The sequence below is a fragment of the Clupea harengus genome, chromosome 8, assembly GCF_900700415.2.
Source record: "Clupea harengus chromosome 8, Ch_v2.0.2, whole genome shotgun sequence".
NCBI classification, from domain to species: domain Eukaryota; kingdom Metazoa; phylum Chordata; class Actinopteri; order Clupeiformes; family Clupeidae; genus Clupea; species Clupea harengus.
The window spans coordinates 9,962,315-9,973,590 of record NC_045159.1 but is presented as its reverse complement, the minus strand read 5'-3'; the positions used below and the strand labels follow the sequence as shown (position 1 = coordinate 9,973,590).

The following is an 11,276-nucleotide window of genomic DNA, read 5'->3' as shown; positions in this document are numbered from 1 at the left end:
TTGGGGAAAGAGCCTTGTAGGTGGGCTAATTAAACAGAGTTATACTATCATTTATGTAAGATAACATTTAGCCCAAAATTTAAATCTAAATTTAATTTAAATCAAATACAAAACAATCAAGTATACTCAGCATAGGCCACACCTTAAACCATCAGACTCATTCTCAAAGCTGCTCAGTGTATATTGGATAAATCTGCTACATCTAATAAACTGTTTTAATCTTTCAACAGTGACACTGTTTGTCCATACCTTAATTTACACTCATTATACCAGTATACTCAGTGACATTGACTTTGAGGATTTTAAAGTAGTCTAAGTATTGACATTCTTTCCACTTGGAGGATGGTTGGAATTTTGTAACACTTTAGTCTTTTAACACTTTAGACCTTAAACCTTAAATGAACAGATGATACCATTTTTACATCTAGGTAAGTTAAGTAGCTTATTGCACACAAATGTGAAAACAAACGAAGACTGTCAACTAATTTTAAATACGAGTTTATTAATCATAAAGCCTACTGTGTGCTGTATGGTCATGTGTTCCAGATTATATAATTATAATAATCAGTGCTGGATAATCTGTCATTTGCTGGGCAAGGGTTAGCAATTCTCTGCTGCTGTTGAGCAAACAAACTTGGCGTTTTCTTGCAGAAATGCATCTCTAGTTTGTATGTCGATTAATTGTTTTAACGAATGTCGAATAATACCAGTAGCCTGTGTTGTATGCCCACGCCCAGTGGATGTTTCATCGACAAACCCAACAGGATTGACAACCTCTTTGTAGTTCTGTAGTTTCGCCTGTAGGGGGTGATTGTTTTCCTTCAATTTGAGTCAGAAGCAAATGCGTAGGCGGGTCAGCCAGTGGGACATGAGCGTCTTGTCGTCCCTAATATAGTTTATATAATATTTCGCTGGCAAGTGATTCGGTCGTACAAGGGAAGTTCTGGCGATTAACCAACATATCTGACGATGGCAGAGTCAAGCGGAAGATACCAGCAGGTAAAACGATGTCTACAGTTGGAAAGATTGAAAGGTTTATTCGCCTTCTCTTGTGAGGGCTAGCTAATGTTACTCAATGCTCAGTGATAGTAACGTTAGGCCTTATTGTTTTGAAAGGCATGGGATGACGTTACAGCTTTAGCGAAGTAACTCAATAGTAACGCCAACTAACTAGTGTCCTTAATTTAAAAAAATCCGTTCAGAAAATGGTGCTAATATCAACAGTAAAACACAATGTTGTCGTTTCGTCTGAAATACAAACGTTAGCTAAGTGCTAACAGCTAGATAGATAGCTACCGTTCCAAGCTAGGTCAGAAAACTGGAAGAGAAGCTTGCTAAATTAACGTAGCAGCCAGATTACATTATCTTCTCTGAAATTTGGGGACATCTTTACATGTATCAGGTCAGTTAATATTTAGTATACAGAATACGAGACAAACCTATCTTGTTGCTCCTGCGTCAAACCTAAAGTGTGTAGGACCTATGTTAGACTAGCTAATTTATAGCTGAACTTGATTATAAACTGGATATCGGAAGTAGGGAACACTACAATACGAACTTGTTAGCCAAACTAGCCACTTCATTTTGTTATCGACAGCTAGTTAAGCGAATCTGTCAGGCAATTAGATATATACAATGAGTAGTTTAAGAAGTTGGGTTAACCATTTAATGTTAACGACAGTATACTTCAATCTCAGTAAAGCTTGGCCCTTTTGAAGTGACCGTGCAGTACAGTTTTGGCTTGCAATGAAGGTGACATACAGCTTACTGGATAAGCGTCGCTACCTAGCTAGTGTTAGCCTATACATTAACTGATGAAAGATTACAATCTTACCGGAGTTCCTTTTCTGGAAAAAGAAACTGCAATAGCTTCCCTTGCTACACACTAACACACGTAACCATGGTCATAGCTCACACCAACGTTAGGCCAAGTAATGTTGTAATCCGGTAGGTCAGTGCAGTAATAAATCTGTTAGATTTTGAAGACAAACTCATGTTGAAACTGTTCGCGACATGGTTTATCTGAGGTTACCCATAAAGTACGCGACCTAGTGTAGCCCTGAAAGTCTGAACAGAGGGATGGCTTTAGTAAGGCATTAAGTTAGAAATTAGACCTGTACTGTTTTGATAGTAACTCCACGTAACTTCAGACCAAAGAGCTTTACATGACGACTTTATTCCGTAAATACTGGATCTGCACACATGTACTTGCCCTAGGGTCTCAGTGATGAACTGTTATTATAAATGCGAATGATAAACAACTGTAATGGAATGGATGGTTTATATTATGGTGCGTCTAACATATACAATGCTTTTGCCTAGTTTCATGTTGATTATGTGATTGTCATGGCAGTTATACTAAAAGGTTAAGTTTCAGGAAAGAATTTGGCATTCTGGATTTACTGACTGACTGGTATTTTTTCTCAAACTATAATATGTTCCCATGTGTGATCACCTGCTGTTTTACATTTGTGTGCATGCAGGCAGTAGTATTATGTGTAGATAAATAGAGTATTTATCCCCAGGGAAATATCAGTGTTGCAGCAGTTATTCACGTTAATGACAAAAAACATGCATGCCTTTCTGTATTGGGGGTGCTTGTTCTGTTCTGTAAATGTACAATTCAGTTAGTCTTTGTTCAGTTATTTAGAGATCATTAACTGACAGCTGTCTTTGGTTGTAGTAAAACCTGGAATTGTGCAAGCTGACCATGCGTGGAACATTTTAAAGGAAGCATTGGGCTTTCTGTGTTGGTTAAGAAGATTATGGGGACCATACCAAAGCATCCAAGTGCTCGCTGAAATATGAGGTGTTAGGCCTGCAGTATCTCACACAGGAAGTTGTACAGAGTTCTACGATGATTGAATCAAAATGTAATTTTGGATATGCACTTCAAATCAATCTGTCAATTTCTTGTTACTTAAAGATGATTAGGAATTAGGCTGCTGTCCTGTCAGACAGGGATAGGAACTCCCAGTAACCACTGGTGGAACTGGTTGATGGAGCAGCCTTAACAATGTAGGATTTAGCAGCAATTGACAATATTTCACTTTGTTTTAGTATATTTAGTCATACTTCATTCGTCAACTTCAGGTTTAGGATTTGTGTGAAATCTATGCTTTTGTCTATTTTTTTCCCCTTTTAATGGAGGATTTAATCGGAATTAGCCCTCCAACCCAGTGTTACCTTACAGGTTGTTTTAGGTCAAAATCAGTTTAGCACTACATTTGTCATTCTTCCATTTAAAGATAACAAGCCTGTCTCCAGCACTGTTAGACCTTAGACACCAACACTATGGGGCTGAGTATGTCCTTGTTGCTCTGTCTCTGACATCACACCATCTGTAGCATTCAGAATGTTCCATAAATAGTTTTCAGTCTTAAAAGGCCTGACATTGCTGGTGTAGAGTTTTAGCATTTGCCTGAGGTTTGTTTGTGGGGTGATTTAGTAGAAGTCTGAGTGATCCAAGTTTAGATTTATGTATAGCGGATGCTTTTATCTACTTGTACAGAACACGTTAACCAAAAGGCAATCAGTGATCAAATGATTATGTAGAAATCTAAAGAAGATCTAATTGTATTAAACTCTGAAGAAAAGGAATTGTCCTTGGGCGGTGCAGATGGCTGAAATAGACCCAAGGTTTAAGTCCTTGATTGCATTGCCTTTAGCTTGTTCGTGAATTCCGACAATCACCCTTGGCAGTCTGTTTGTGTATCAGTAGAGACCTGTGGTTGCCTGCCACTGACTGACCTGTGCATAGGGACAGTTGGATACACAGACAGTTGGCAGTGACTACATTGAGGGTAAAGAAGGGGTGATGAAATATTGAACTGGTATTATATAAAACAGTCTTGGCTACTAACCTATGTTTTAACAGTGGCCCCTTAATCTGATTGATTTGATGCTTTTCCAGCTGCCCAATGAGGAAGAACCAGAGGATGCTCCACAGATTGCCGCAGACGCCCCTCCCCCATACAGCAGTATAGCTGCAGACAGTGCAGGTAGGTCTATTATGCTGTAACATGGTGGAAATGTCAGGTCTTCCTGTAAGCACTACTTGAAGACTTCTCTTGTGATTGGTCAAAAGGTTTCCTAGGAGATAGACAGACAATCAAATCAAATGGCAAACGCAGCCACAGCGCAACGCAATGTGTAGATAATTGCGTGGACACTATAGCCACGTTAGAAATGAACTTGTAGGCACTTTTAGTATGTTAGACACTGAAATGGTTGTTTGCACTTCTTAGACCTGCATTGACAAACACTTAAAGGAATGGATGTTTGTGTGGATGTTGCTTGTTTAGAACAAAACCTCAGTGAAGAATACAAGACAGATGTGATGATGTAATGCTGGCAAGCCACTGTACTGTGTTTATAGTGGACCATACACCAGTTGAAGAGTCATGCTTTAATTCACTTATTCCTTCCTTAGCCTTCTATGACTACAAAGAAGATGGGCCATTCCCCAAGCCTCCATCCTACAATGTGGCCACGACACTGCCATCCTATGATGAGGCAGAGCGTAGCAAGGCCGAAGCCACCGTCCCCTTGGTTGCAGATCGAGTGAGTAGAATCCTCATTTAAGTCCCTCTTTACTGCACCAGTGCCTCCACCGCAGCTGGGAAGTCCGCCCAACATTAATGCAACTGGCACTCTGAGATGTCAATTCCTACACTGATGCTGATGCATTGCTGACAGACAGTCAAATTCAGCATGATAAAACTGTTGTTGTGTGGAGTTCCTTTCTCGCTGTGCTTGTGTGCCTTTGTGTGTGTACTTTGCCTGTTGTGTGTTTGTGATCACTGTTCATGCTGTGAAGACTGTTAAACACGAAGACACTTCTCAAGCATATGTTCTTTTAGACTGCATTGTCCATGATAGTTGAACGTAATTGAATGATTGCAGCTAGCTTACTGATTTATGCTAAATTCTAATGTAATGTAACAGGATATTGTGGTTGCCATTGAGACTGTGGCTCTGTGGATCTAAATATGATGAAATGTGAAACTAAAAGGAAATTATACTAAAACGGAGGTCGTTTCCCTTTAACTAAGTTTTGACACCACACATAGACAGTGACCAAAGTATTCTAACCTAATGCAGAAAACCTTTCACTCTCCAACAGAACCCTCTACCAATCTATTAGTTTACTTTGGTAAGGTCAAATGATGTTGCCATTGTCCACACGCATTAAGTTAGTTTCTTGACCAGAGACACAAGGGGGGAGAGGGGGGTTGGAGAGAGGTCTCTGAAACTGCGTATATGTGTGAGATATTTTGGTGCTCGTGTCTTTTCTTCCTCTTTCTACCCTCCCCCGTTCACCCCTCATCTCTCTGTCACTCTCTCATGCTCTCTCTCTGCCCCTCTCTCTCATGCCCTGTGTTTTATACTGGTGTGTTTCTTTGCCACACATTGCTTGCGCTCAGAGCCGGGAGCGGCTGACCACTTTTGATGATGTAACACGCAGTGCACTGGAGGTACAGTACCTGAGTGGTGATGTGTGACGTGTGAGATTGGCCCCTGCAACACAGCCACTACTGCTACAGAGAGACCCTAGTAACTAGCAGGCTTAACATAAAATGACTTGATACAAGTTAAATGTTACAGTATTTTTGTATCGCACCCATTGAAATATGCCATGTCATCCCCAAGGCTAAGACATTGCTGGAGTGACTGGATATTTGTTGGTTTGTTTAATCTTCTGCACCTTGCATCCTTTCAATCAGATGATTTTTCTATGGTCGTTGCTCTGTCCCTTGCATAGTCTTCATGTGACCTTTCAGTATCCTCTGTCATGTCTGTCGGCAGGATGATGACTTTGTTACCAGAGATGATTTTGATGATGCCGACCAATTGCGGATAGGGAATGATGGCATCTTCATGCTGACTTTCTTCAGTAAGTGTGGTATATGTGGTATGTGTGTAATATTAGTAAATGTGTGTGTAAATTTGTGCTTCTTAAGAAGACCACTCAGAGCTGCTTTATTGTCTCTGTGTGTATTAGGTCTATAGTCAGTCTGTGTGTGTTCACTTCTCACCCTTGGTGTGTTTGTGGTTTTAGTGGCATTCCTCTTCAACTGGATTGGCTTCTTCCTCTCCTTCTGCCTCACCACCTCGGCAGCTGGCCGCTATGGCGCCATATCTGGGTTTGGCCTCTCGCTTATCAAATGGATTCTGATCGTCAGGGTAAGACCGGCTCATTCTGGTTCCCTTCCATGCCACACTCCGTATTGCACCACCACTTGCCAGTAGAAACTTGAGTCATATATAGAGCACATAATGGAGTTGTTACTGGCCGGTAGGGAGTAGCAAACTCAGCAGATGCTAGGACATCATGGTTATGCTACAGCACGTGATGCTTCTCAGTGCTAGGACATCATGGTTATGCTACAGCACGTGATGCTTCTCAGTGCCAGGACATCATGGTTATGCTACAGCACGTGATGCTTCTCAGTGCTAAGCAGAAAAGCGACATGGTATGCATAAAGATTTTCTGAGAGAAAAGAGAAGTGGAAAAAGGGAGGTGTATCCTGTGTGGTCATATGACCTAAAAGGCTATCTGCTGACAGAAGTGACCAGTTGTCAGACTTAGACAGGGCTGCAACTAACGACTATTTGGATCATTGATTTTTTTCAATCAGTTGATTAGTTTAAAAATAAAATCCTATATATTTTATACATTTCAAGATCCAGGGTTTATGCACTAACTATGCTTTTTTTTATTAAACAGATGTTATAAACAAATCATAAGGTATTATATTCAGTGCATTAATACAATAACTAATGCATTTATTAAAAGGAATTTAAAAAACATCGTTTTCAAACAGCTCTGTTCGGTTTAGTGCAACAGTTTAATGTACTTCTCAGGATCACATTCCAATCACTTCACTTATGTCCTAGCCTCACCACATAAATAGGTCCTGTGCTCTGGTGACACTCTGTGGCTAAGCATAGAGTATAATAACACAAACTGTCCGACCAAATATCTAGTCATTGCACAAGTTGTTTTGAAGTGAGGAATAGCATAATCTCGAGGGTTCATTATCACAAGAGTTACATTCAGCGTCTGTGACTACATGATAGTCGTTAGTGGTTGCTTTCCTATCACTAGTTATCTACATATTCACATAGCATTGCTGGAGACATAGCCTAATTAGTAGGGTAAGCAACAAAATGAAAGTTTAGGCTAATTACACCACAGTGCAACATAGTGAATTAGTGACGAACAAGATGTGTATGGAAATGGCTTCTGAAGTTGAATCATCATTTAGGTAGAAATTCCCGTTTTTTAGACTTCACGCAAGCAGTCGCTGCTCATTGCGTTGCTAATCGTACTTAATTTGGTTTTGAACGCATAGCCAACATGTTTCCTTTTCAAATACCTGTAAAGCAAAGGTGCACCCGTCCTTGTCATTTCTGTGTCATTTCTGTGTCATTGCAATGCGATTGACAACCCTCCTGGCAGAGGCCGGGGTTTGTGAACAGCTCCCAGATTTAAATGTTTTCAATCATGCTGATGGATGGGTTTTGTTTCTCATTACAGCTAAGTGACGACTTCAGCTACTCCATACCCTTGTTTCTATGTCTAATGTGCTAGTTAATGCGTGCAACAACATGCTTTATGACTTAACTAACTAATCGACTATTACATACTGTTTCTTTTTTTTTTTACTTGATTAAGTCGATTAGTGGTTGCAGCCCTACTCATAGATAGTAAATGGTCTCTCCTTAATTTATTTTTTTATTTGTTTGTTTGTTTCTCTCATGTAAACCCCTTCTTTTTCTCTCTCTTCCTCCCCTTCCTTTTCTGGTTTTCAGTTCTCCACGTATTTCCCAGGCTACTTTGATGGCCAGTACTGGCTGTGGTGGGTGTTCCTGGTTCTTGGTGAGTAGAACTGATTTGGTCCCCGAAGTTGTCTTTATGGAAGAGAGCTCTAAAGTCATAGTGTCCATTTAACATAAAGACAGGGCTATCAGAAGGCTTCAGAGGTCTCTGGATGAAGTCAAAGGAATTCAGGCATTGGCTTTTAGTCATACCACTCCTCAGGATCATTTCTAGTGCACGTGGCTGTTTGTTAGAGGCAGTACTGAAACATAGCGGTAGGACTGTCGGATTCCCTCATGACCCTTGAAAAAATGTATATTTTGTGCCTTTGAGTGTAAAATTAGTTTGACATTCAAATGGTAAATGAAAAGAATAGTATTTCTAGCTTGCCCAAATGGAAAAGATCCATAATTTTATTGGCATAATTATTCTGCTTGTTATTACTTCCTCCTTTTAAGATGAAATTAACCATTTTCAAACAGATGGAGGCAGCCTTGATCCTAATTAAGTTTTTACTCTGTCAGCCTAGACAGCTGGAAGATGTTTTGAAATATTTCTCTTAAATTTTCAGTAAAAGTACACTTGAAAACCACAAATGAACATCTAATGGAACCTCTCTGATCTTTTCCACAGGGTTCCTGCTCTTCCTCAGAGGGTTCATCAATTACGCAAAAATCCGCAAAATGGCCGACACTTTCTCCCCCCTCCCTCGCACCAGAGTCCTTTTCATCTATTAACGGTAAAGTTTCACTTGCCTCATATTTTAGTTTATGTTTAATGGAAGCTAGTTTTTAGACGTCTAAAGTATTTTTTTTTTTTTTTTTTAAAGCCAAACGTCTAATGTCTTATTCAGAACTCCTGTCCTTAAATTTGTGTAACATCTTCTCACTCAGTCTCTGTATTGTTTTACAGCTGCAGGTTGGCATCAAACACAAAGCTCCCAGCAGCCTTCAGTGAGACTTGTATGCTTAAGAACAGCTTTTAAACAGCTCTGGAAAAAGAAAAAAAAAACATGACGAAAAAAAAAAAAAATCAAGTTCCACTCTGTAATCTGCCCATAGAACTCCATCCCTGCTGGAGGGAGAAGTTCTGCTCGGGAGCTCGCCGTTTCCATGGGAATAAGATGATCCTCTTTCTATGTTTCTAGATGTAAACCAGTGAATGCTGACAACTCTGTAACTCATTCAATCATTAGTTGTTAACATCAAGTGCTATTTGCTATCAAGTCTGTGAGGTTAAAAAAAAAAATCAATATGAAAAGAAAATAATGCCTTATGTATGATCTGTTTGTAGTCCTGGCATGCACTTTGCCCTTGTTAACCATTAGGGGGCAGTATTGTTTTGATTAATTTTCTTTCCCCTCATGTATTGTGGTACACTGCTAACATGGAGGTGGGATCACAGTAAGCGATTTCTCGGGGGCAACATGAGACAAATTTAAAATGTTTAGCAGTGCTGTGCTCTTTCTCTCTGTACATGACTTTTATGTTGTCATCTGAAACTGTTACTTGCATTGAGGTTACTAAAACCGTAAAGAATTTGCCCATTGTTGAATGAGCACAAGTTAATTAATGTCTGAAAGTGTAACTTTGCCAAGCAAGTGGTTGAGACATCCCTTGGCCATTCCTCTGTGTGTATGGAGCTTCACATTCGTTTGCTATTGATTACTCTTTCCAGGCTATTGATGACTGTTTCCAGGCTTAAGGGTCTTCTATGATTTGACTTTAGGGGCAGTGAAGGGGGCTGGAGGAAAGCCAGTAGTAGAACATGTGACTGGCATAAGACAGAAGCTTTTACCAGATGTAGTTTACATGATTGGTTTCTGTCAGTGCTAAGTTGTTGTACATGCCATGTCAAGGCTTTTGTTAGTAGATAATATCATGATGAATTTTGACTGATGGGGTTGATAATAATTGATTGTTGATAATAAACTAACTTTGATCGAACATGTTTTTGCAATACATGCCCCCCCCCCCCCCCCCAAGTATTTTAAACAAGCTTCACAACTTACTTAATGTTAGTGTTTTCAGGTGTTCTGCTGGTTGAGCAGACGTTGGCAGACTAATGTGAAAAGAAGTTGGCCCGGAGGGGTTAGGGTTGGGTTGAGTTGAGTTGTGGGTATGATCATGCTCATTGAGAGCAGGGATGACCTTTTGAAAAAGGAGTTGAAGTCACCGTGATGTTCCTCAGAGAACTCTCCCGAGGCGGTCTGAAGTGGACAGGCAGCATCCCATCGCTGCTTTCTAGCCCCACCTCATCTAATCTATCGAAGCACATGCAGAATGTCCTCCCTCTCCCCTTCGCCCCATCTCTAGCCTTCAGCACAGACACCTGAGGGCATCCCGCCGCCGCAACGACAGCCGCCAAACTGAGCATGCTTTACTGTGACTGTCGTGTGCCCCCACCCTTCTTCTTCCTCTGTGTCCCTGGACCGACTCGGAAGAGGACCCAGGGCTGCGGACGTGCAGGAGCTCACAGATACATACATGTTAGACAACTGTAAATACCATGTTGATGCAACTAAAGATCAATTGTGTTGCCAATCTTGGGAGAGTGTGTCTTTTTCTTGCCGTCTTTGTTTGTACTGGTATGGTGTTTTGGTGTGTAAGTAGGAATGAGCCAGGAGTCCTAAGTCAAGCTGAATGCCCACAGCATGCTACATGGATGTGGATTGAATGTCTACATTTGTGTTACATGGCAGCAGACGAATGTATATGCACATGGTATATAGCACAATTCTCTGACCTCTACTTGTGTCCTACAACTTGACCAATTTATGTTATCCAAAAAGATAACGAGCTATTCTGCATTACTGATTAGCTTTGCCCATGTTTATATCTGTGTAATGCGTGTTCATAATATAATTTCTTCATAGGGCACAATACTATTTAGTATATATATATATATATATATTCAGCTATATAATCTTTCAGTAACAAGCATTTTATGAATAACTACATCGCACTCGAGCTGCCTCCTTGTTGCTTGTATTGTTGTGTCAGTTTGTGTGCGTGCGTGCTCATATTTTAAGTTTTTCACCTCTCCCTTTCTCTGAATTTGAAACCTCAAGAGCAGGTTGGACAAGTTAGTTGGCAGCGAAGAGGAGAGTTTGTGTGTTGTGCTTCATGTGTGAACAGGTGAGTCATAAATCTATTTCCTCTCTTCCTAAAGCCTTTGGGGCCGCGTCACGCTACCAATTCCATTTGTGATCGTGTGCGTGTTTGTTGTCATTATCAAGCCTCTATTTTTAAAGATGCAGTCCTCGATTTGGTTTCACAAAAGGCAGTTGATGTTTGAGCTCAACAGCCAATCCAATTACACCCCTACCTTCCGTGCTCTTGAAGCACCGTGTCGATTTGCTGGGGTTGTTAATGGCTCGGTCCGAGCCACTATGTTTCCCATTTAAAGAGCCAGGGCTGTGTATGAACACCTAAGGTTTTCGAACTGACAG

General features: G+C 40.5%; 1 protein-coding gene across 2 annotated transcripts; it reads left to right on the top strand.

Annotated features, from left to right (window-relative positions):
- The first annotated feature begins 600 nt into the window (after positions 1–600).
- ndfip1l (Nedd4 family interacting protein 1, like) lies at positions 601–10,368 on the top strand. Of its 2 annotated transcripts, XM_031571780.2 has the most exons (9): positions 601–999; positions 3,914–4,001; positions 4,433–4,563; positions 5,427–5,477; positions 5,809–5,896; positions 6,062–6,186; positions 7,819–7,885; positions 8,459–8,564; positions 8,738–10,368. In XM_031571780.2, the coding sequence occupies exons 1-8, from the start codon at positions 970–972 to the stop codon at positions 8,560–8,562; spliced, it is 684 nt and encodes a 227-aa protein (XP_031427640.1). In that variant the 5' UTR covers positions 601–969; the 3' UTR covers positions 8,563–8,564; positions 8,738–10,368. The 2 variants fall into 2 exon arrangements, with proteins under 2 accessions (XP_031427640.1, XP_012693253.1); XM_012837799.3 differs by lacking the exon at positions 5,427–5,477 and having other exon boundaries at positions 604–999.
- Positions 10,369–11,276: the final 908 nt, after the last annotated feature.

Coding starts and splice junctions, on each gene's coding strand:
- ndfip1l (XM_031571780.2), top strand. CDS start 970: ATGGCAGAGTCAAGCGGAAGATACCAGCAG. Junction 5,897..6,061: donor CTTCATGCTGACTTTCTTCA/GTAAGTGTGGTA, acceptor TTGTGGTTTTAG/TGGCATTCCTCTTCAACTGG. Junction 7,886..8,458: donor GTGGGTGTTCCTGGTTCTTG/GTGAGTAGAACT, acceptor TCTTTTCCACAG/GGTTCCTGCTCTTCCTCAGA.